The 26,147-nt window shown below is 47.1% G+C and overlaps 1 protein-coding gene across 2 annotated transcripts; it reads right to left on the reverse strand.

Annotated features, from left to right (window-relative positions):
• Window positions 1–7,137: 7,137 nt before the first annotated feature.
• Window positions 7,138–18,539, reverse strand: CBX4 (chromobox 4). Of its 2 annotated transcripts, none has more exons than XM_083595305.1 (5): window positions 18,393–18,539; window positions 14,755–14,798; window positions 13,653–13,718; window positions 10,648–10,714; window positions 7,138–9,571 (listed from the first exon to the last, which is right to left on the reverse strand). In XM_083595305.1, exons 4-5 carry the CDS (start codon window positions 10,693–10,695, stop codon window positions 8,192–8,194), a joined length of 1,428 nt encoding a protein of 475 aa, XP_083451431.1. In that variant the 5' UTR covers window positions 10,696–10,714; window positions 13,653–13,718; window positions 14,755–14,798; window positions 18,393–18,539; the 3' UTR covers window positions 7,138–8,191. The 2 variants fall into 2 exon arrangements, with proteins under 2 accessions (XP_083451431.1, XP_083451430.1); XM_083595304.1 differs by lacking the exon at window positions 18,393–18,539 and adding an exon at window positions 14,939–15,160.
• Between the last annotated feature and the right edge of the window lie 7,608 nt (window positions 18,540–26,147).

Below are 26,147 nucleotides of genomic sequence, written 5' to 3' on the forward strand. Positions count from 1 at the left end.
TAAGCATGATTCCTGCTGTGCACTGACTGGGTACCACCCAGAAAGGAATTAGGCATGCCTGAATTCCTTTGAAATCAGTGTGCTAAATATAGCTATACACGTTTGCAATCTATTAAGAATACACTGAATTTCCTTTTTCTTCGTTTGAGACAGGAAACATAGGAGAGCTATAACCTCCAGGATGAAACAACGGACATTAATTTGCCTGGGCCAAATAACAAAAGGAATGCTAGAGACTCTCCTCCCGCCCACTCCATTCCTCCACGTCAATTCTCTTCTTCTGCTTTGGGCATGCAATTGTTTGTTGGCACTCACCTGTGACAGCCACTGTAGTGCCATAGATCTCTCTCTGTGGAATCAAGTGAGACTGGAAATCTGAAGCAGATCTGAAGCCTTCCTTCCCACCCCCAGCCGAACATTATCCCCAAGTGTGGGTGTTTGGATTTGGAAGTTTTCCATTTTGGCCAAGAGGTAACTGTTGTTTTTGGAGATAGTAACAAATCTGTTCATTCATCCTCCAGTTTGTTTGAGCACAACTCCCACCCCCCGTTTCTATAAAAAAACCAAGACAGATCTCTCTTGTATTCTTGATAGGCAAGTCTTTCAGGGTCCATTGTTATTTTGCATAAATGCTGAAAAAAGGCCTTGCTGCAATTATGTTCTTTCAGTTTCAGGGCCCCAGTAGAATCAAGTCAATTGGTAAACTCCCTGGCATTAGGGTAAACAGATACAAAGGTGGGACAGCTCCTGTACCTTTGAAATAGAGGAGTGGATTTTGGTAGCTGCACAGAGGGGAGAACCGCCCTGAGACCTTCGGGTATAAGGCAGTATATAAATTCAATTAATAATAATAAGGCAAAAGTCGGGGCATCATCCGTACCCACTGGTGTTTTCCTTTACAGAAAGAAAGCAGGGCTCAATGAAGAGCCTAAGATGGTTAGAAAACAAACCTAAAGATGTGAAAAACTGGATCCTGCTATTTTGGTTATATTAACATGTCAGGCTTGTTCCAGGTGCATCGTAACAAATGCTGTCAGTATCGTGTTTTAGACCCATCAACTTGGCTAAATGAGGCTCTCTGCTGATTTATATTGCCAGCACTGTTCTTAACAGAGTACGATCTCACTTAAGCAACTATTGCTTTTGTTCATACTGTGTTTCAAGTAGAAGGGAGTTCTGATGGTTTTCGTTATGGGTGGAATATGTGAATCCAGGGTGGCTCCTCTCATTAGTGTCTGAAGACCCGAATGAAACCAGAGACTTGGTCAGCCCAGTTTCAAACTTAAATGTGCACATGTGCAGGCTGGCTTCTATCCCCACAATGCAGCAAACTGACCAGATAAGACGGCCATCATCTGTCATGTATGATTTAGTTGAGATTCCTGCATTGGAGGGGGTGGACTACATGACCCTCGTAGACCTTCCACCTCTACAATGCTATGATTCTAAGCTTAAAGTGAAATGGATTTCAGAAACAAGCATGAAATTTTGCACTTGGCAAGTATTGCACCTTGCCTTTTAAGCACTGATGCTTGGGAAAGGCATAAAATTGCTTCAGTTTTGCCAACTCCCAAGTTGTACAAGCCTCACTTGGCAAAAACCAACTGCAAAAACTATTGCAACACTGAATTAACCACTTTAACATAATTCTCACAAGCAATTTAGATTCCCTTGCAATTGAAATAAGGTGAAATATTTCCTTTCAGTTCCATCTTTTATCTGAAAAGAGCTCTTTTGCAAGACTTCTATGTGTCACACTGCTGTTAAAAGGCACAAGGGCAGCAATCAATCAATAAATAAAATAATTAAAAGAGGGGGGGAAAGGCTGGCAACTGTGACAGTTGGAAATTTGATAAATACATAAACCAAGGTTAGTAATTTATACACATTTTGTGACTGTCAAGAACAGCCCAAACATTAGAATTTTGGATGCTAAAATGCTAGCGCAGAAAACAGAATTCCAACATTCTGTCAAGTCTGTTGCACAAATATTTGTAGGAGAAAATATGTTTGGACAGATAATCCACTATTTCACTTGGGAAGGAGAGGAAGTGCCAGAAACGAGAGCCAGAGACCAAGGAGGAATGCCCTTGGCATTTACTTCTGTTTACATCACACAGCTGGGGAGGGAGAAGACCCCCCCCCACCCATTCAAAGCAGTTCCATACATTGCAGAAGAAGCTGCTCAAGATGAGTAATGTTGGAGCAGAATTCCTCCTTTCTGTACTGCTGCATAGACTGCCCCTTCAAATACATGGCAGACTAATATCTGGGTCTGGCTGTCTAATTGGAAGGCTACGATATTAATTATTTTGTGCTCCTTATACGTTTTGATCACCGGATGCTGCTTTGATCTGCTTGGCGGGGAGGGGGAAAGCAGCCGACAAACCAAGAAATCAAAACAAACCTGCTTCCAGAGAAGCAGCTATCCCCTGCATCCGCCTAGTCTCTTCAAGGGCACAGGCTCTGTTCAAGGTCACAGGCAGCAGGGCTTGCAGCTAATGCTGCAAGGACTGAAATACCTACACCTACACCCATCCCCTGTGAAGGAAGCTTTTACACACTTAGGTATGGGGCCCTTTTGACTTTTGTCAGCAGCTGGGAGACAGGCTGCATTTCACTGGGACCTTCCATGAGCCCCGTGTGCTTGTACAGAACTACACATTCATGATGATTTCCCCAGCCTGCTGCCCTCTGTATTGGCCAGGACTGATGAGAATAAACCAAAACATCTGGATGGCTCCAGGTTGAGAAAGGTTGCTCAGGACTCTCAAGGAGCTGCTCTTTCACCATCAGGTCACTCTTTCCTATGAAGAAAATTCTATAAGCCTCTGGTCCTTCTTAAGCAGATTAAGTGTATATACCTCACCGACAACAGCACTGTGTTATAATTTGGAATTAATATAATAATAATAACCACCACCACCACTCATCCATCTGCCTGGGTTTCCCCAGCTACTCTGAGTGGCTTCCAGCACATATAAAAACAAAATCAAATATCAAACATTAAAAAACTTCCCCAATACAGGGCTGCCTTCAGATGTCTTATAAAAGTTGTGTAGTTCTTTACCTCCTTGACACCTGATAGGAGGGTGTTCCACAGGGAAGGCGCCACTACCAAGAAGACCCTCTACCTGGTTCCCTGTAACTTCACTTCTCGCAGTGAGGGAACCGGCGTAAGGCCCTCATAGGTGGACCTCGCTATCTGGGCTGAACAATTTTACCAGTTCCACAAATACACTTGCAGAAATGTTTTGCATTGGTGTCTCAGTCTGATCAGTGTGGGGGTGTAGCCAAGAGCCCACGTAACCAACTCTGAGCTTCACAAAGGAAGAGCCAAGTGTAAGGAAAGCAACAGGAGGTCAGTGGAAGCAACATTTATGACATCTAAAACGGGCCTCTAGCTTTCAAAGCCAGCCTACGCCCTGTTAGGAATCCAATGAGCCACCGTACCTCCCAATCTGCCATGTGTGTCATGAATTACACAGCACTTTTGCATAGTCACGAAACTCCAGCTGCCACTGAGCGAAGCTCAACAGCAAACCTTGCACACTAAAAATACATCCTCTTCCCCTGGCTATTTGAAGAGCGGATAGGCCCCATCCGTTTTGTCGGCTTACTAAATCAGCTGCACCTGAAGCTGCCAGCTACTTGTGTACTTTCAATGCAAGATACAGCTAGCAGGAAATGGTGTTCCTCAAAACACCCACAGATGCTCCGTCAAAAAGCTCAGCACTCTAGAGGCTTCTCTATCCAGGACAGTTGTCAGATTTGGGGCAGGAGCAGGGTGGGGAGAAATCTGCAAGAAGCATGGGCTTGCCAATAGGTAGTAATAAGTTGCAATTAAGTTGTTTTTAATATGCTAGTGATAATGCATTTTGCATTAATTGCTAACCACCAATGATTAAAGTTATTAAATATAATTAAGTTTACTAGAGGAACAGGAAGATTCATCTCATAACCACTGACATGTTTGTGTGATACAGGAAGTGTGGCTCATTGCCTCAGCTATGATGGCCAAGTTGTATTATATTATTCTTCGCAAGTTTTTCTACTTTTAAAATCTTTTTGTTTTAGACAAAGGTAACAAGACAAAGGTAAGAAGGGGCCCCAGACTTGTTTACACAGTCACCTGTAAGACAAAATCCATAGGTGGCCCTCTACAGTGGGCAGCTGATAAAATATGTTTTGCCTTTCCGGTTTTCAAAAAAACTCAAAAGCTGAACACAAACAGCCTGAAACTTCAAAGCTGAGCCAAATTTCCGTATTCACTCTTAACAAAGGAATGAAGAGATTCGTGAGGAGTGGGTAGGGACACAGCATTTTCCTTGAAAAAGAAAGCATTTTCTTCAAGCTTTTTCCATCCAAGATTTTACAATTTCTCACTGGAAAAAATCCATTCGCAATATTAAGAGTTTTTATTACAGCAGGCCAAATGCATTCCTAGAATACAGTTGATTAATATTTAGCAAGATGTCTGTGTAGAAAGAATGGAGATTGTGTTTTTTTAAAAAGCTGTAAAGCATTTGGGGGGGGGGCGGTAAGAGGCAGTCCTTTTCTTTCAAAAAAATCCATAAATCAAATTAAACCACTGATACTATGGGAGCTGCCACCCTGTTGGTTTTGTATTGGTTCTTCTAACTTCTCCATTTTGCTTATTTTAAAAATAGACTTTGTTCAGCTGTCCATGTTGTGACATGGCTAAAGTCCTCAGTTCCTTCTCAGATAGGTGCTTGTAAAGAGTAAAACACACGCAGCCCAACTCCCATGGCAGCTTTACTGAGAAATTGCCCTGAGGTCAACAGCAATCGCTCCCAATGACTTAGGATTCTACCTAGTAGTAGCCTATATATTTTTTGTTTATGCAGAAGATAACTAGTATAATCATATGAAGCAATTTGTTCCCACTCCAACCGCAGTCCACCTTAAGCATGCACTGCCCAATAATGGCATATCTGTGAGATTTAATTAAGGGCAGGGAGGGCAACAAGATGAGACCAAGGCCCAATGAAGTGTAATCTACCCAATCTACCTTTCCCCACATTACCAGCATTGCTGAGAAAAATAACAGAACCAGCTTTCAAAGAGTTCTTCAAGCAGTGGCACCAGAGGCGTAGAAGGATGGACACAGGATACAGTATCACAGGATGCTAAGAGTTTGAAGGGGCCCGAAGGGTTATCTAGTTCAACCTCTTGCAATGCAGGAATCTCAGCTACAGCACCCAGTAGCCCAACACCTTTCAATTAAAGCTTAGTAGCCTGAACAGAATTCAGATTCCTATCCTTACATCTTGCACTTCCTAAAGCTCAGATCTGCTAATACGGGCCTCTAGGTGCCTCATAGCTCAGTGGAAGGAACAACACGTTTGTATGTCAAAGCTCCTATGTTGAATCCCTGGCATTGCAAGTCCAGATGAGACTCTCGAGACCCTGGAAAGCTGCTGGCTCTCAGTGTAAACAGTGCTGAACTGGATCATTTGACTCTAGGGCAGATTTCTGTATTCCACTTGGGCTTTGAGATATTGAAAGGCAAAGCCAGCATTGTTCCTAGGTTAGCCTTCCCTGTCCTTTTGCCGCACAAATCTTTTATTATTAATGATTATTATTATTTTGTTATGTATTAGATTTGTATACAGTTGTACTTTGGAAGCCAAACAGAATCCATTCCGGAAGTCCGTTTGATTTCCAAAACATTCGAAAACCAAATTGCAGCTTCTGGTTGGCTACAGGTAGCTCCTGCAACCAATCAGAAGCCCCATCAGACATCTGGGTTCCAAAAGAACGTTCGCAAACCGGAACAATCATTTCTGGGTTTGCAGGATTTGGGAGCCAAAACGTCCAAGTTCCAGGGCGTTTGATAACCAAGGTACGACTGTACTGCCCTATACCTGCAGGTCTCCAGGTGGTTCACAACATAAAAGCACAATATAAAAGCACAAAATACATAATGAAAACAAAAAGAAGAACAACCCAATCTCAAATGTGCTTTGAGATATCAGAAGGCAAAGCCAGCACCATTTTCAGGTCAGCCTTCCCTGTCCTTTTGCCCTCCAGATGCTTTTGACTAGAACTTTCATCAGCCCCAGCTGGCCGTCAATTGTCAGGGATGGGAGTTATAGTCCAGCAACATTTGGAGGGCAGCAAAATAGTCTTCCAGGTGGACTATTATTTTTAGCGGGGAACGGGAAGGAAGACAGTCCTTTACTTCTAGGATCATGACTTAATCCTGAAAGCTAAAGCTTCACAGAATGACAGTCAGCACAATTTACACTAGCACAACTGCATTCTTTTGGAAGTATCGGTCTGGCAATCTACCTTTCTGGTTAACGTGGCAAGTTGACAAAAGTCCACTCACTTTGCCATGTTCTCTCATGACATGCCAAGGTAGGGCAGAAAGTCATTTTGACTGTTTTATGGCGAGCGCCCTAAGAGACTGCTATGGATGACTGGTGAGGAAGTTCTGCCGAGGCCCATCTATGTAAACATTTTGTGCAAGTCCTAACAGGGACCTTACAATCTGAAGATGGTGAATGCCAAATAAATTCACGCAACTCTTTGAAACGGACAGCCTGCCTCTTAAGGAACATAATTCTCCTATGGAGGAAGTGTGTGGGAGACAGAATGAGAGCAACATTTTCTTGCTACCATCGTACTCCAATTGTTTACTCTATCCAGGATTTCTTAAGAAGTTACACCTGACCTTTAAGGCTCCAGGGGGTGGGGGGAAGGAGAGGGAATCCATGTTTTGATGCTATCGAAGGAGCAGCCTCTGTGTGGGTCTTTTTTTTACAACCAATTACATATGTGCTAGTTGGATGATCATACATGTCAGGCATGACAGCATTTGGCACCTCGCTCTGTTCCGCACCATTTAAGAACTGAAATTGTCTGAAAACCAAAGCAGAACAGAAGCTTGCCCATCGCATTCAAGTGCTTCCTTTGTGGGCTCTCAGCTAGCGAGTGAGAAAGAATTCCAGAGGTCATCTAATCCAAGAATGGAGAACCTATTGCATCCAAAGTACCCCCTGCAGATTATGACCGGAGACCCGAAACAGCAACATATGCTTAGATTGCATGCACAATAACAGGGCCCCCAAGGACAACCAAAGTTGCAATAAATGTACTCAAAACCTCCTGTTGTTTTTGGAAAGGTTTATAATCCTTTGCAATGACTGCATGACACACAATTTTCCTTCCTTCGGCATACAGCCCCCAAAGAGCAACAGGTGCCCATCAGGTCTCCAGGCCCTCGTTCCTCCCCACTTTCCAGCTAGTCTTTGCAACCCAGACCCTAGGCTAGCTGCAGAACATCAAATGCACTTTCAACATATCCATTTAATATTTACATTCAAGCAATTCATAATAATTGGAAGCTTATAGTTTAGACATTTCTAGTAGCAGCAGTTTCTATAATAGCTTGTTTAGCTTTAGATAATGATTATTATTATTAACTTTTTTTTTTCCACACTGAAAACAAGAATGCGTTGGACACAGTATCAAAAAATATATACCAGAGGAAAAGGGATGGTCCTGCAGTTTTATGAAAAGGAAAAGTAGCGGGGCGGGGGGACGAAAACCAGAAGTGGCTTTTAAAAAGGGACGAAAATGAAAATATTCTGATATAGCTTTTAATATATATATAATATATGTATTTAATATAATTATATATATATATAGGGCAAATCTAGGGAAACTCCATAAATCTAGTCTTTTCTTAATATTTCATTATATAAATACCTACAAATAAATATAATTGCGTGGCCCACCTTGGAGGGGAGGGGGGCTGCCTTCAGCTCAAACAATACATTTTCAGCAACACCACATACAAACGGGAGCAAGAACGACTCGACAAGTTAGCACTGTTAAAATATAATACTATGTAACTCTCCCGTCAAGTTAACTGGGAAGCCGCCACCCTGACTACCTCCTGGTACACGAGGCCCAGGGAGAGTGGAGATGGCCCGCCCCCCCGGAGGAACCAACCAAGATGGAAGACCACCCTCTAGTGAAGGAGAATCGCCGCACCCCACCCTCCCTTCTTCTGGGGCGTGGCAGGGGTCGTGGGCCACGTCTGATCTTGGGCGGGTGGCACCACAGAGTTACTCTCCGGGCAGAACAATACCTTAGAGGAGGAGGGATGAGGGGGTCATGTGTCAGGCTGCCCAGGGAGAGGGCCGAAGCCTGCGCCTCCTCACACTGTCACATATTCCTTAAAGGTCACAGTCAGGCAGTTCGCCGTCACATCCGTTATTATTATATTCCCAAAGAAAGGCTTGAACTCCTGCGCGGGCTCCTCCTCCTCTTCTTCCTCCACCTCAAAGTGTTCCACCGGTTTCGGAGGCTCTGGTGCCGGCGGGTCGGTCGGCGCCGGCAAAGTCTCTGGCTTAATGTGCACCAGGCCGGGCTCACTGTCCCCCCGCACCTTGACGCACCGCAAGTCTATGGGCTCGTCCAAGTCTGAGTCCAGCAGGATGACCTCGGGCTGGGAGGCGGGAAGCGCTCGGGCCTCTGGTCTCTCTGGGGCAGGAGGGCTGAGGCAAGTGGGGGCGCTGATGCTCCGGGAAGTGAGGCGCTTTTTGCCGCCCTCCTTGTCCCTGTGGGGTTCGGAGAGGCAGCGCTTGCGCGACCCACCGCAACTGGGCGAGAGGTTCAGGCCCACGCATGACGCAGCGGCAGCAGAGTTCTGTTCCTGCGGCCTGGAGTCCAGGGACCACGGGGCGAGGTTGGGCTTGGTGGTGAGCTGCAGAGGTTGTTGTTCAGGAATGGGCGGCTCTTTGCTAGGGGCTGTAGTCTTTTGGCAGTTGGTCCCATGCTCGGCAGGGATTTTACTTGCCTCTGCCCCTGATTTCCCTTGGGGGTCGCTGCCCAGCCATCTCTCCGCCCCAGGCTTTTTCCACGACTCCTGCCTCTCCTCGGAGGCCCCCCTCTTAGCAGTCCTGTCCTCAGCCACCCGCTTCTTGGGCGCTTCTCCAGATTTGATCTTCACGGCCTGCATGCCGTTCTCCATGTACTTGCTCATGACAATCACAATGCGGCCGTTCTTGTTCTTGTTCTTGACGATCTTCATCTTGCCGCCAATCCCATTGCTGGTCACGCCGTCCCGGGGAGGGGGCGGTGGGGGCGGTCCCGTGCCGCTGGAAAGGTTCTTCTCTGCGCCGTTCTTCCCTTCGGCACCCCCCAGGTTCTTCACAGGGTTCAGCAGGCTCTTGGCTGAGCCATGAGACCATTTGTCCATGTGGGACATCAAGGGGCTCTTGCTGTGGTCCAAGCAGGCCTGCCCTTGCTGAGGCTCCTTGCTGCCGGGCTGGTAATGGGGCTCGTACATCTTGGGGTCAGGCTGGTAGTGGTGGTGCTTCTTGCTGTTCAGCTGGTAGTAGTACTTCCCTTTTCCGTGAGACTTGATGTTGCTCTCCTTGCCGTTGGGCTGGTACTGGTGGTGCTTCTTGCTGTTGAGTTCGTACTGGTGCTGCTGGCTTTTGCCAGAGCTGCCCAGGTCCAGCTTGGGCCTGTTCTCCACAGCAGGGTCTTGGAGGCCAGTGAGGACATTGGAACGGCGTGCAAAGGATGGCAGCTGCAAGGAGGAGGAGGAGGAGTGGGGGTGGGGGAAAACAGTCCATTAAGGGCTTTGAAAGAGAGAGGAGGGCAGCACATTTTACAAGCCATATCGAAACAGATCCTATAAGACCCAGAACTTTAAACAGCAACAGTTTTTAAAGGATGCTCTAAACAAGCTCTTTTTTGGACTACAAATCCCATCATCCCTGACCACTGGCACTGCTAGCTAGGGATGATGGGAGTTGTAGTCCAAAAACAGCTGGAGACCCAAGTTTGGGGAAACCCTGTTCTAAAATGCCTAGTCCAACAACCTCATCCCACCTTTCCCCTAACTGGCTGAGATAAAGGTGAAATTAGAGGCGACATTCTTTTAGTCAATGGTCCTTTGGAGCACAAGGGGGAAAGGATGTCTAAGAAACATATGTGGAAATCGGGACAGGCTGGGGCAGGGACAAAGCTGCTGTGAACAGCACTCCTTGGCTCCTGTTACATACTCCCTGGCAAGGCACAGGCATCTTGCATTGTAGGTCTCCGCAAGTGAAGCAGGAAGTGTATTTCACAGCCAACTGGGCTACGAAACACAGAATGCAAGGTGGAAGAGAAGACCTAAGAATTCTCCTTCTGCTGATTCGAAGACTCCACCAATAAATCTCTTTTGCGGGACACAGAGGGCTCAGTCATGGTCACCCACGACAGAGACCACATTTGCTGGGCCTTCTCAGAATATATTCTACACATGCTGGCAAAAGGACCTATGAAGTCACATGATGGCCAGGGCTTCCCCTGTTATTTACAGTTAACAAGGCATGTGTGTGTGTGTGTGTGTGTGTGTGTGTGTGTGTGTACAAACACGCTGTCTCCCAGAGCATGATGAAACCAAGATGCAATTCTCTTCCCCTGGGAAAGGCACCAGACAAGGAAGTGGATATTTATTAATTAAACAAAAACAGAACAGGCGTTCAGAAAGCCTTTTTAAAAAATCAGCTTGCTCAGCAAGATTCCCATTTCAGGATTTGGCTAGATCTACTGTTACTGTCTTATCTCACTTTGAAAGTTAGGAGAGTAGAAAGCAGAGGAACTGATTGGATTTACCTGAACCACCAATGGCTTTGGTTTTGGTCCTCGTTTGCGGTACCCCATAAGTTGCTCCTGCCTCTCCCTGAAGAGATATAAAAATCAATAGCGATGCAATTAGGAAACCTCTCTTCCAACAACACACCAAAGAGGACAAGGGAGAGAAAAATGTCCTTTACCATGCAGGTTAACCCTGAACACAAGATTAAGGCTGCAATCCTAAACACTCTTACTTGGGAGTAAGCCACACAGTGGGACTTCTAAGTAAGGAATCACAGAGCTAGGCAGCATTTTTACTGCAGAGCAGCAGCAGCAGCAGGAGACTACAGCAGTAAAGGCAACAAGACAAAATGCTAAAAGGTCACGGAAATTAACACAAGCCAGCAAGCACTGCTGCCTCGAGCCCCTACAGGGTATCAGTTATTCCAGCGGAGAGGGACGAAATGCACAGATAAGCAAAGGGTGGGAGAAAATTTCACACAGCACCGATAAAAACACCTTTCATGCTTTGCACATGTAAATGCTAAGGCAGGGTAACAAGTGGAAGAACAAGTTAAAAAACAATAACCCAGAATACACAGAGTAACCCAATATGGGCATAAGAAACACTCCCTCCAAATTAGTATGCAACCCTGCACACTTTCCAGGGAATGAGCTCCACCGAATTCAGTCGGATTTACTCTTGAATTTACATGTATAGGATTGCAGTTAGTGCAATACATGAAAATGCCCTGCATCTCTATCCCCAGGAAATTATCAAGATCTACAAATTCACAGACAAGTAAATAAATAAAAATCTAGTTCTCATGGAGACCAGCATTTTCCGCAACCGTGCAAAAAGGCAGAGAAATGCAATAGCTTTCAAACCAGCCAATCTGATATTTTGCAACAAAACAAGTCATTGAATTACTATGGCCAAGTCTCTCAGGGGGCCATTTTAGCACTTTAAACGGGGCTGAAACATATCTTTTCCGAGGCTGCTTTATCTTGGTTTGCCAACTAACCCACCATTTTGGTAGAAGTTTTAATTTTAAAATGTCAAAACAAATACAGATGATGCAATTCTAAGAACATTTTGGGGAAAGCAAGTCCTATGTAGAAGAGAAGACTCCCTGGAAAAGACCCTGATGTTGGGAAAGATGGAGGGCACAAGGAGAAGGGGACGACAGAGGACGAGATGGTTGGATAGTGTCTTCGAAGCTACAAACATGAGTCTGACCAAACTGCGGGAGGCAGTGGAAGACAGAAGTGCCTGGCGTGCTCTGGTCCATGGGGTCACGAAGAGTCGGACACGACTAAACGACTAAACAACAACAAAGTCCTATGTAGACGACAGTCCAATCCTATCAATGTCTATTCAAAAGTAGGTTTCCTCTAGCTTGATGGGGCTTATTCCAAGAAAAGTAAAATCACACTCTAAGCTGAGTTTATTTCCAACGAAACACACCTAAGGTTTTGCTTATAGCTAGGTCATAAAAACTCACTGAAAACCATGGGGAAGGGGCTTACTTCTGAATAAACATGGTTAGGAGAACCTGGGTGGAAACAATGACTGCTGACTTTTAAGCTTTTGTTTCTGCTCACACTCCCCTCCCTGCCACAGGAGACATTCTTTACTGGGTCCCTTTTTGCTTATCTTAAGAAACCACCCATAAAATTAGCAATCTGCAAGAAGAGTGTAGCAGGGTGCAAATGTGCACTGGCAGTTAAGGGAGATCTTGTGTAATGGCAAAAACATGTGGGTGCTGACAGCAAATCCTAAACAAAGCACATCCCAGGGGGAAGTCCAGGCAAGTCCCCACCCTCTTTGCACTTATTTCCCCCACGCTGGAGGTGTTTGGGTAACCAGCAGCCAACGTCCCACCCATCCCACGCGCTGCCTGCAGAGGAGATGGGAGTCACGAAACCAAACAAACACAACGCGGCAGGAAAGCAGGAACTGCCCTGGATGCTAATCACCTCATTAGGATTCACATAATGCGCCCCTTCCCCCCACCGCTGCCTCGGAGGCCACTCATGGGCTGAAGAGGGAGGGGAGAACGTGCTCCAGGCGCCTGAACCGCGAAGTAACCAAATTATCGATCGAACGCGGGAAAGGGAGGGGGCGGAGCCCGAGGAGGTGCCGCCCCCACCAGGGGCTGGCCGTAGCGGAGCAGGGGCAACGCAAAGCCTGCAACTAGCGCCCTTTCCAAGGTGTGCAGTTCAGACACCTGGAGAAGCAACCTCTCTTTCTCCGCCGCCCCCCATATCCTGCAAGGCCCAGAGTCCTCAAGCTTAGGGCAGCTTGGCAGATGCACCGAGTGGTGACTGTGGTGTGAGGGGGGGGAATGCAAGTGCAAGACGTCGCCTCCTATTCCCCAAGTTTACACTTCGGTTTGCGCCAAAATCCTAAGGGAAACGAGTCGCACGCAAAAAGCCAAGCCTATGGCAGCAGCAGCAGCAGCAGCAGCGCCGTATGCACTGGGATCGACCCAATCTCCCGCTGAGGCAGCCAGGGCTCGACGAGAGCTGCATTTTGCAGCCACACAAGCCACACACACGACGAGGGAGGGGCTCTCTGCGAGAGGTTTCCGCAGCAGCGATTCTCCCCAGGCAGGCTCTCAGAAAATGCCAAGCGCAAAAGCGGCCGAGCTGGCAAGCAGCGCGCACACCCGCCGCCTCTCCCTTCCGTCACGTGCCAGCAGCACCACCTTGCAACGACCGAGGCTAGGCAACTCGAGCGTCGTCCGGAAAGGAAGTCCCTGCGCTGCAGCGGCGAAGGGGTTAAAGCGGAGTTCCGTCACGCGCAGCGCCGCTTGCACAAGGCTGCCACGCTCCCTGCGACCTGTGCTACTGCAGCAGCAGCAAAGGAAAGGTCCTCGGCACTCCGCGGCCCACCCCGGGACTACCCACCTCCCGCGCAAAAGCAGTGGCTGTTTCTAGGCTCCCCGCTCGTCCACCGAAAATGGATCTGGGTGTACAGCTCCTGACACAGACAGACGGGCAGAAAAACAGACATCACCCTTTGCTCCATAAGCTCTCACCTGTTCTGAAAGGCGATTAAGAGCCTGGGATCCAGGATGTTTTCCTCCGGCTCCCACGTGTTATACCTTGCAAAGGAAATGAAAGGAGGTTATTTATTTATTTATTTTAAATGCACACCACTTAGCTATATAGTACAATAATTCACATTTGTAGTTCTCGATGGGAGCTCTTAAAACAACACACACACACACCAAGTTGCATGTTAAGGGGCCATTTTAGAGACTGGCCAAGTTAGCCGCCGCCGCCCCCCTCCGGCTTCCCAAGACAGATTTCAAAGTGCGCATTCAGGACTCCAGCCGCTACAGGGAACTGGGGGATGGGCGGAGGGGCTGTAGACTGGGCGGGCGGAGCAGAGAATCTTGTTTATTTAGCGCGGTTATTATTCCGGAGGAATGCCATGCATGCGGCGGCGGGCCAAAAGCCCACCCCCCTTTCCAAATCTGCCCCCTCCGCCGTCTCGGCATCCTACCCAGTTCCAGCGCCTTTCCCGCCCCCTCCTCGCAGGCTCTGTCATCCAGACCCCCACGGAGCTTCCCAGCTCCCGCACGTCTCCTCTGATCCAGCAGAAGTAGCAGCACGGACCGAGGGACGGTCAAGTTCAATCGCAGTCCCCTCCCAGCCAGTAAGGCAGCACCCTGGTGACAGTGACTGGCCGCTTTCCCCCGGGTCTCTCTCCCTCTCGGGCCAGATTCGAGGATTTAAATCGGATCCTATTCAATGTATTATTTATTTGTTTGTGGGGGTCCTCCCCCTTCTCCTTCTCTCGCCCTCCCTTCTCGATCTCGGGTCTGCTCGGTTCTGCAATATGGAGCCTGCTTTCCAAAGGAGCCATTTTCTGCAACTGCTGAACATCAGTCGCCGCCTTTGCCTTCTCTCTCTCTGAAGCTGCTGGCTCTGCACCGCTTTGCCTCGTTTCTCTAGGCTGCCCCCCCCAAATTGCTTGCACTTCCCCCCTCATTTTTATGCATGCGTTAAAAAAAAACAACCGAGGCATTTTCCGGATTGCTGGAGCATGCAAGCGGAGTGCGTTAGCAGGCAGGCAATCCAGCAGACTCTGCAGCCCGCTCGAAGGTTCCCCCGTCGCCCTTCCCCAGGACTTACTTGGAGGACCATCCTCTCCATTTGACCAGATACTCCACTCGGCCCTGCGAATAAAATAAGGGGAGGGGGGAGGAATAAAAGACGTCAGTCTCCTGAAAGATCCCCCCACCACGCAGTCTGCAGACCAGCAGCCCTCCCCTCTCCGCCCTCCACCCTGGAGCTGCAAGGACTGTCGCTCGCTCACCTTCCGGATACGCTTCTTTTCGATGCTTTCCACCGCAAAGACATGCTCGCCCACCGTCGGCAGCTCCATTTTGGGTGCGGGGGGGCTGGGTGGGTGGAGGAGGGGAGCGTGAGATCGGGCGGGGGGAAACCCTAGGGCTGGGGTGTCTTGCAGTCAGACAGCGCTCTCCGGCTCTCTCCGCTCGCTTCGCCTTCCCAGACAACTGAGCTCCAGCCTCTTGCAGCAGCGCAACTCATGCAAATCATCGCAGGGACGTCACGGGGGGGCGGGGAGCTCGCTGCCTGTCAAAGAGAAAAGCGGCCCGGGGATTGGCTCGGCGCCGTCGAGGGGCGGGAAAAGCGGGGGAGGGGAAACGGAGAGAATGTTAGGGAGGCGGGGGAGAAGGGGTTTCGATTTAATCCCCCCCTTGCATGCAGGCGGTGTGTGAGAGTAAGGGGGAGAGGGTCGGTTGCTCCATTGCTCAGCAATCTACCCTAGTCAGCCCCCCCCACCTAAAATTTCGAAATCCGCCCGTGTAAAAAAAAAAAAGTCTTTAGGGTGGTATTCAGTCTCTCTGGATAGCAGCACTGCAGGGGCAACTGTGCCCTTTGGCAAAGTCTTATGCTGGGAAGGAACCATTTTCGGGGACCAAACCGGAGGACTGAGGAGTTGCAAAGTAGCAACCCCCCCGCCAAAAAAAAACCTTTTTGATTTTCCTGACGGCTTCGTAGCGTCAGAAGCATAGGGGCTGATCCGCAAAGTTCTCCATTTATTTGCTGTGGGGTTTGTTCTGCAATGGGGTGGGGGTGGGGGAATGACATTTTTTAACACGACGGAACAAGCTTTAGATTAAAGGGGACCTGGCAGAGTCTATATATGGGAGAGAAGGGCAACCGGGGGCAACGCGGTGGTGGGTGGGCGAGGTTTCAGCCACGTCAAACGTCAAATAAGACGAGCAGGTCCACTCCGGCCGTCGGGCAGCCTAGTCTTGCGACAGAAAAGTAGCTTCTCCTTGGAGAAGGAATGGCTTCTCCCGGTTTGTCGGATTTCAATTCTGATCTTGGTTCCCAGTCAAAAATAATATAAAAACTGCCCTTTTCGAGGTGGTCACCTAAGGCTTCAACTAAAGGTTTAGGAACCTCCTGTCTCTTTATGCAGCGCGCATAAGGGCAGAAGTTGAACAATAAAAAAGGCAATGGAAACCTTCGCTGGAGTGGCAGGTGAGCGGGAGGATCTGTGGGGGCGGAGAAAGTGCAGGGCACCCCCGAAAGCTGCGAGCCCTCTGCTCTGAACCCCAGTGGGAGACTTTGGGGAAGCTCTGCAGCATGCAACCCTCGTCCCCGCAAGAGAGGGAACCGTCTAGGAGAGGTGGCATAGTATAAACGGGGGAGGCGATGGGAGCTGGCCAGCTCTTGATGGAATCGGGACGACGTGGAAGATGAGAAGTGGAGAACTTCAGAAGATGTGGACACACACAGAGACAGACGGACGGAGAAGCAGTCTCGCAACAGAGACAGACCTGCTGCCCAGATCCCGAAAAAACTTCAGTGGATGGGCACAAGATTATATTCCCCAAGTGTATGGGAAAGGGGCGAATCCCCCTTGTCAGTCGCCCCACAAGGTGGGCGGGAGAGAGAGGGCACCTTTTTCGGAAACTAGAGCCCAGCCCGATTGGTGCGATCGTGGCTTCCACCGGGAGAGTTTACCAGAGGCTGGACAGTTCCCCGCCTAACCGGAGCTCACACACGTGCGCAAAGTTGCCCAGTTTTTTTGGGGGGGGGCGGTTTCATGAGAAGGCGATCGACCCATTTCCCCCGGAGTGTCGTGCGCCCTAGGGGAGTACCTGATTTATTGTGGCGCGATGAGTTGGTGGCTTTCTTTTTTCGGGAACAGTCGATTTAATCAGCTGGCTTTTATATATATACAGCCCCCCGGCTATAATTCCAGCAGAGATCTTTTGCTGCTCCCCCTTTAATGGGGCTCGGCGTGGGCTAAGCGATGTTACGGCAGAAAAGCGCCAAGACCTCTGTCCACACACGGTCGAGGTTCTGGGAGCTCATCGGGTCTGAGAAGAAGCGGATTAATCTCAGCAAAGGGGAGCATTTACCACACTGATGGAATCGTCCTTCTCTCGCAGCCAATTGCGCGAGATGTTGCTGGAAACCGGAGCACCGGGGACGCGCTGGCGCTAAACGAGTAGGGGAGGGAGGGGAAGGGGATGCCTGGCTTTCTACGATCTCCCAAATCTGCTTTGGCCAAACAGGTCCTTCGGATGACACAGGCAGGGGAGGATGCGTAAGCAGCCAGGTAGCCGGGCTATTCAGCACACCGTGGAAAGATGGTCGACCCAGATCGTTTTTTTATTAATTAACTAGCAATAACCTTTCCTTAAAAAAAAAAAAACACCAGAGGAAGGCGGGCCCTTAGAACTGTACATCAAGCCTTCTTCTTACCACGCCCCCTTCCTCTCCCTATATTTTCCACGTGCTGTTAGCTGGTGTGTTTTTTTTAAGCAGCAAGTGAGCAATCTCATCTTCTCTCAGTTGCCCGCCAGCGCGCCCCCTACTGATGTCTGCGGGAAATTTAGCGCCGCTTCAACCGAGCGGATTCTGCGAACTGCCCTGGAGGCGAGGAGCCCGATCCGCGGATCAGGAAATGGAGGGGGAATGGGGGGAAGTTTGCATTTTCTGCATTTGGACAATACAAAAAATGCAATCGCTAGTCCCCAATCTATGCGCTACAGTTGATCCTATGGGGGCGGGGGCGGATACTGCATTCATAGGGACCTGCAAGATCCTATTCTGCTACTTTGCACTAATTCAGAAGAGCTTTCGCCTCTTGTTTCTGTACTGATCGAGGATTAGACTTTTCCTTTTCCACATACTATCCAACATACCAATGCTATCCAATTACTATTACACATACTACCAAGTGGGAGAAACCAGACCTCTTACAACACTTTATACCTGTGAACACTAAATTGTTGTTAGGATGTTTTAAATGGTTGATCCGGATCAAGAGTTCTTCGCAATACATTATTGGATTACGCGCCATTTTAAAAGCTGGGTGTGCGAGCTCTTTAAAAAGTAGGACATAATTCGGTAGGTCTGCTGCTGGTCTGGATCATTTTAGGATCCTCGGTTCTGCTGCTGAAGTGATTTTACCCTATTTGAAAAGGGTAAGTCAAAGGCTGTCAAATAGGTAGAAGAAGGAAAGAAGCTGTTTGACCAAGTGGAACATTGCTGTCTCAGCCTGAAACCAAAGACACAGCGGAGAGAGAGAGATTGGGAAAGAAAGAAACCAATTGACTCGGTGTAAGGATTGTAGCAGAGAGAATGCGCAAAGCACCCACGCTCAAATCCCGCGTTGCAGAATCTCCAGAGCAAAACCGAATGAGGGACAGAGACAGACTCTAAACAAACGGATTGTCCCCCGATTTTGCAGCGTTTACCTCGTTAGAGCCCAAATTCCCTACCTTGCTTCTTTCCCAAAAACTTCATTCCACTCCGTTTATCCCACCTGGAATGAGTTTTCATTGGGCAGGCAATAGGGAATAGTTCGGAGAGAAACGGACGAATGACTTCCCCGCTTCTCCCATCCGCTTCCAATCGAAGCCCCACCGGACGCTGGCATTGTGTCATAACGACACACGACATGACGCAATAAAACACAGCGACCCTGAAGCTGGCAGAAGCAGCCTGCGGGTGGCCCGAAGAGAGAAGCCGATAGAACCGCGCAGAAGAGGGGAAAGAGGATTAAACAACCTGGAGACAGTGAATAACAACCATGGAAAAGTTCAGGGGGTTGTGTATTTTAAAAGCTGCGATAAACACACACCGGAAAAGAGATGATCGTCTGGAATAGGGTTTGCCAAGTACTGACGCCTTAAGGGTCTTTAAGAGTTGGCTAGAAGGGAGAATTTCTCCAGTTGCAGCTTCTCCTGCCACAAAGCACTGCAGTGACAGGAAAACTTGGGCCAGTACTTCATCCTCTGACCCTCTGAAAGATGCAGATGCTCTCCTGGCTCAGGATCACCTGACAATAATAGCTTAAGCAGAGGGGTTGTGAAATAGCAGCTGCGGCATCTACAGCAAGATGATATTATTATTAATTTGTATACCGCTTTTATGCCCAAAGGGCAGTTGGCTGCCTCCATTTCTGGCATTCTTTGTTAGCCTGCGGGGGAAGAGTTTAGGATCCAGCGCGTTTTCCTTTCGTCCCCATTGCCCCCCCCCCTCGTGTCACCAATAAAGCAGTTTCCTGGGCAGGCGGGGATATCTCTGCCTGAAGCCACGAACTCCATTCTGCCACTTCTCACCTGTATGTGGAAATAGACAGGAAAACGGAAAGCTCACAACTAAAATCCCAAGGTCCCAAGAACGAAATGCCCTGCCATCTGATCGTGCCAGGAATACATTACACGGACATCTAAAATCAGCCAGGAGAATTGCAGTTACCAATCGTTCTCTCACTCACGCATATACTGTACATACACAGCGTCAGCAAACTGGCGCCTGGCTCTTTAAGGGGATATTATTACATCCAAAGGGGCCGCACAAACAAACTCTCCTCTCGACCTGTCTCTAAAGTGTCCGCTGGATTTCTTTAATCCGGGCTGTTGAGGAAGTGAGGACCAAGTCCTAAACTGCGAACCAGGAATACCGAGCGAACCATTTTAGACACCAGGATCTGCCTTGCACTAGCCACTCCTGCTGCTGCGCTGAATTTTGGAGTAACCGATTGTAACCCGGGTGGTGGTGGGGAAGTCGGTTGGGCATTAGGTCGGTTGTAGGTTAACTTGGAGGAAGCAGGGCAGCGGATGGAGCCGACCTCCAGGATGGAAGCAGCGGGCTTGATTCTGTTGAACTCCCCCGGCACCTCCTTGGGGAGAAGTCCTTTCCTGGAAGTGATTTGGGCTGGGGAAAGAAGAACCCATTTAATAGGTCAGGAATCTATTTTGGATTTAAAAGGGCGGAGGCATTCGTTCAGTGCTGGCGGCTTGTGATTCATTATAAACCGCAGGAAGTCTCGCCGGCCCACAGGGTTTTGGGTGTTCCAAAGCAGCTCCCTTTTTTAAAATTTGGGGGGGGGGTGTTGAAATGAGTTAGGAAACGATCCCGAGGCGATCTCGAAGCTTTCCAGGAATTTCCGTGAGGACACTGGAATCCCAGGATCATCTAAAAAAAAAAAAGTTCTTAAAGAGGTAAAGAATTTACGCGTTGGGAGGAGGCGGAAGAAGAAGAGGAAAAGGGAGAAAACCCCGTGCTTGTGGTGTTAACATTTCCTTTTCCAGCGGCGCTCCTCGCCCTTCCGGAGCGGAAAGAGTTAAGCGTTTCCGTATGCAAATGAGGCCGGAGTTGGCAGCCACGTGTGTCGCTCGCGAGGGGAAGGAAAGCGAACGCGGATGGCTCGCTGCGCGCTCGGCTTCTGCAGGCGCCCGCTGGGACCAGTAGCGGCCGAGCAGCGGACTGGCGGTGGCGGGGAAGGGCCGCCGGTCCCTCGCTTGTCCCCGCAGCGTGGAAGGCTGGATTTTATTTTTTTTTCCAAATTAACCCGCTCTGCCCTTCCTCCCTCCCCCGGCAACAAGGCCCCTTCCTCGGATCTTTGTTCCTTTTGTTATCCAAGACAGGCACCCAATCGTAAGGATTGCACAGGGTCTCTACCCCAGCCAGTTCGTGGACGAAATCTACGATGATGCCTAACTGGCGGCGTTCACACGTGCGTGGTGTTCTTGACTCCGCGACTGCAACAGGCACGTGGGGACGCGCTCTCAGGACCTCTCTATGTCAGGAGGTTCGAGTTCAAAAGGGAATCAAATTTAGACACTTGTCAAAAAATTATTTCCCCTTGTCTTTGTGCACGTCGAAACCAGGTGGGATGCAGCCACAGTTCAGAACTGCAAAGTTAAAACGACGAAGAGATGGGATTTGGGGGGAAACAAACACATCTATTTGCCTTTTTTGTTAACTGAGACCGATTTGGGCATATTTTAAAGAGTTTAACGTATTGGTGAGCCGGTGTAATGCCTACCCCGTTTCCCTTCTCATTGGCTGTGAAGTCGAACCCTGCCCACTTTGGGTGGGGGACTTTGGCTGGGAAGTCTGCGGACCACAGTGGGAACATGGAATCTGCCACTTGTTCTTATTTGGGAGCAGGTTTTTTGGGGGAAGGATTGCTCCCAAGCACAGTACAGATGCACAATTAGTGTTATCGTTACTATTACTAATGATAATATGGAAAAATCATGATTATGTCTTCAATTTATATTCCTGTCTCTTCTTTTTCTGTTCTTTAGGAGATGGCAGCCATTTTGTGTTAGGTGACTTATTTCCTTGAGTAGTGTAAAAAGTTGTTCCTTGATGCCTGGGGTAGACAGCAAAATGTTCTTATGCCTTGAAGAAACCTCCATTATTATCATTTTTACCATTAAGGGTGCATGCCTTGGCTAGAAATATGCCAACTGAGGAGCCATAAAATGATAGCTGTTATGCCAATGTTGAAATATATTCCACTCCCAGCGCAAATAGAGGAGTGCTGGGCCTGTCAATAAGCAACCGTAGAATTGGGGGGCTTTTTTCAGTGAAGGATGAAAGAGAAAAGTTGTGCACCTCTAATAGGGACAACCTTTTGTTTTTTTCTAACTAAACAGAAATTCAATGAAAGAAAAGTGAGGCACAAATGAAAGTTTAATTTAAACACTTAAAAATACTTTTTTGGGGGGGGGTAATTTAATTCTTTATTGACAAAGCACACACTTGCACTAGCTCCTAAGGTGCACTGAACACACACACATGCTTCTGGCAACTAAGTAGGTGGCATCCCCTCTTCCTTTTTACTTAAAAATACTTTTTAATACAAAAGCTGAAATCTTTAGAACAAAACAAATGACTTCAGAAGAAGACAATAGAGGGGGTGAGGGATGGCACTGCTGCACAATAAAACACAAAAGCCCAGAACAAACTGAGCAGTTAGAAAGGCCTTTGATGAAGTTCTTTATTTTGTTAGGTAATTGTAGAAGCAGCACATAAGAACATTCACAAACACACAGGGTGGAGGATGTGGGAAGGAGGAAAAGTGAGAGACTGTTTGGATCCCTTGGCTATTTTGGAATACATACAGAACTGCTTTCCAGACTGGCATATCTTGAACATCTGAAGAACACTGCACTTCTTTGTTTGGTTTTGAAGGGACAACATGGTGTGGCCTAGAATCCTGTAGTGAGGGGATGTTATTGTCTGTAACATTTTCTTATCACTTTTCAATAACTGTGTTTCCCAAAAGCAGTTCCCAGTAATAATAACACCACAACAATGAAGAATAATAGCTATAATCGGCAATTAGAAAACAACAGCAACAAAGCAGAACGGCAGATACAACAATGGCATACAGCCAAAGTTTGTCAGATAAAAATCAAATAAAAAAGACAAAACAAAAATCAATGGATATTTACTTGCCCTTAAGAAGAAAGAGACTGTACCTGCCAGCCTACCTTCAAGGGAACTGGAAGTTAGAGACCACTGCCAAAAAGGTCCTGTTCCTTGTCAGTGACAGACAATTCCCTAACTGGTAGAACATGAAGCGGGACCTGATTAAAAGATTTTAATATGCCAGGGCAACCGTAGGGAAAAAGAAATAAAACAAAACAGAAAAATAAATAAAAAATAAAAAAAAATCCTTCCAGTAGCACCTTAGAGACCAACTAAGTTAGTTATTGGTAGGAGCTTTCGTGTGCATGCACACTTCTTCAGATACACTGAAACAGAAGTCACCAGACCGTGGGTGGGAATGGGTGATTGGGGTTTACCACACCCATCAGCCAATCACCCATTCCCACCATCCTTCTGAGTAATACCCCTCCCCACCCTCTCACTTTATTTAAGGGTCTGGTGACTTCTGTTTCAGTGTATCTGAAGAAGTGTGCATGCACACGAAAGCTCATATCAATAACTAACTTAGCTGGTCTCTAAGGTGCTACCGGAAGGAATTTTTAAATTTAATTTTGTTTCGACTATGGCAGACCAACACGGCTACCTACCTGTATATGGCCCATCCCACTTTGGGCTTTAGAAACCAGTGATCACAGCTTGAATTTGACCATAGGATTGTAGAGTTGGAAGGGACCCCAAGGGTTCAACCCCCTGCAATGTAGTTGGTTTGGAAGTGATGTGGAAGCATACAGCTGTTAACATGTCGGCAGTCAACTTCTGTTCTGGTTGAGGCCTCTAGACCATCTTCAAGGGTAGTCCCATATAAAGAGTGTTAACAGTAGTCTAATCAAGAACCATACAGCATGAACCAACTGTGGCAAGAGCTTTGCCCTCCAGTAGTGGGTGCAGTTGGTGCATCAAGTTAAGCTGGTCAAAGGCACTTGAGGTCAGAGCCATCACCTGGGCAGTGCAGTGCCAAGGAGAACTCCCAAGTTGTGAACCTGATCTCTCATCAGTTCCCCATAACTAACTGCTCAATACCATTATCTCTGTTCTGACATAAATGAGCTTCAGCTTATTAACCTTCATTACTGATTTCAAGCATGCAGTTCAGGGACTTTACTGCCACGTGAAGATCTGATAACGAAGCAAAATGAAATTGGGTGTCGTGTGTGCATTGATGATACAACAACCCAGTTCCCCAGAGAACTTCACCAACAGTTTCATACACATGTTCAATGGCATAGGAGAGAATATAGATCCCTGCTGAACTCGAAGAAACACAAGAAAGCAGTCAATTTGGAGCATCTTCAAAGCATGGTAAATTGTCAGGCGTTTAATTAGCACCACATTTTTAACAGCTAAAGCTGCCGTCTTATGCACATTTACCTGGGAACAAGCCACCTCGAAAGTATATCCCAAGGAAACACATACAGGATTGTCTGGAATAATACAGAAAATGATCTTGTATCCTCAAGTTCTGTTTGGTAAAATGTAATATAGTTTCATATCAAAACCTGGTTTTTGGTGTGTTACGGTAATGGCTGCAGGAGGCAGGGCAACATATATTCATTTCATGGTTCACTTTGTCTTAACAAGAGCAATGTATGATTTTATGTGCACGACTGCTTTGTGGAGGGGGAGATGTGTTGGGGAACGCCATTTGGATTTCTTTGCCCTAGGCACCGGAATAGGCTAGGCCATATTCCACTCCATGGGTGATAATCAGTTGTGGCATCCTGTTTGTGAAAACAGGTTTGGGGACCCTCTGAAGCAGATTTAGGAGGTGGGGCTGCAGGAGGCGGGGAAGGAGAATCCTGTCACATCCACTGATGTGAAGTTGGATCTCTCTCCAGGGTTTCTGCAACACGGGACATTTCGTGAAGCTCTGCTGGTATATTGCAAAATAAGCGAGGACCCCTGATAAACAAGAGACAACTCCTGGCACCCCTGCTCATAATGCTTTGGTTAAAGAGAAAGCATTTGTGTTTGGCGGGGTGTGGGGAGAAAGTGCTATGATTAAACCAGCCAGTCAAATGGATAAAGTCTTAAAACAGGAAATAAGCACTAGCCAAAGGCTTGTCTGTAGCAAGAAGGACAGTCCCTTGGACTGGGAGCAGAACAGGAAAAGCAAAGCTCTCTGAGCTTGCAAGGAAAGGGCCTACTGGATATCACCATTTGCACACACCTTTCTGGCTAGGAGCTGAACAAAGACCCTGCCTCTGCACTGTCACAGAGCTGAGCCAATAAAAAGCAAACTGATATTACAATTTTGATTTCCCTGGGGGCCTGATGGGGCTTAATGTAAGAATTATTATCCATTGTGAATAGCAGCTGATATAGAGTGCTCAGAGGAAATGGCGGTGGTGTGTTTTTTTAAAAACCCAAACCAAAACAGTCATCTACTTAATGCTAAATTTTCACCTGCATGCATTAAGAGTTTGTTAAACTTGTTTTAAAGAGAGGGGATAAATGCCCTGTAATCTTGCCTAATGTACGTTTGCAAGAAAATCAGAGAAAGCTTAAATGCAAAAAAAAAAAATCTGGGTGAAAAGTGCCTGCTGGATGAGGTTGGGTATTTATTTATTATTATTCAACCCCCCTCCATCAGGGTATTTCTGCAGGCCCACCCCACGTTTATTCCGCTGAACTTTAAAAGGATATCTGCATCTGAAAAATCTCAATATTTCCTCTTTAGAAACAGACAAGCATAAAAGTGATCCATCGCCCCCCCCCCAGCTACCTTTATACCTTTCCTAAACACACAAATTAATTTACTCAGGTTCTTTGTTTAAAAAAAACACACCCACGGCCCACACCCAGCTACAATAATCCTGCCTCAGGTGAAAACAAAAGAGCCCACCATTAAAGTGTATAAAGGCAGAAGCCACATCTCGGAGACTGCTATCATTCAGTGTTATAATCATTCAATTTCAAAGAGTTTAAATTGCTAAAAAGCCAGATCTGACAATATGGATTTCGGCAGGATATTCATCTGGCTTTTCTTCCTGGACTGATTGCACATGATTTGACAGTAATGATTATAATGGGGCCTATAATGTTGTCTTTGCCGTCCTACTACCTTGAAGGTTTATGAACTGGTTATGTATCTTTTCCTTTGTAGGTTTTTTAATTTTTTAAGGCATATTGCTCAGTTCCACAGAAACCACAACTGTACCATATACACAAGTGGGATCCAGTTTTTTTTAAAAAAAACATTTCACTTTATAATACATATATATGGAAATACTGTGTTACAAATATGGAGGTCTGAAATCATTAAAAGGAAGGTGAAGGGCTGAAATCTTATCCACACCTACCTGCGAATAAGTTATATTGAGCTTCATTCTGAGTAGACAGGCATATGTTTTCACTGTTGCCCAGATTAAAATAGATAAGCTTGTGAAAAGGTATTTTGAGCTGATGGTTATTATTGTAAAATACCATAGGGATTACTTGATTCAGGCAGTCAAGAAAGAGCACTTAATACAAAAAAGTTTGTGTTTTCTTAACCAAGAATCCTTAAAGTATTTCCTGATTTGAGATCCCAGAGCAGACCTCTGCATGGCGAATTAATCAGTTAAAAGTAAAGGCAGTTAATTGACCAAAAACCCTTGAATCGGTTGACAACCCTACTCATTTGTTTCTGAGAGAAAAGGTTTACACAAAGTTTCTTGTGAAAGGTTTCTAAAGACCTTTAATGATTCTTCCTGGCAATTAAGACCAAGATAATGGTATTCTAATCACATCCTGCTTACTGATATTGTTCTGTTGTTCAGAACTGCGAACAACAGAACAATGTT

This window comes from Podarcis filfolensis, assembly GCF_964270895.1.
Source record: "Podarcis filfolensis genome assembly, chromosome: 2".
In the NCBI taxonomy this organism is placed as follows: domain Eukaryota; kingdom Metazoa; phylum Chordata; class Lepidosauria; order Squamata; family Lacertidae; genus Podarcis; species Podarcis filfolensis.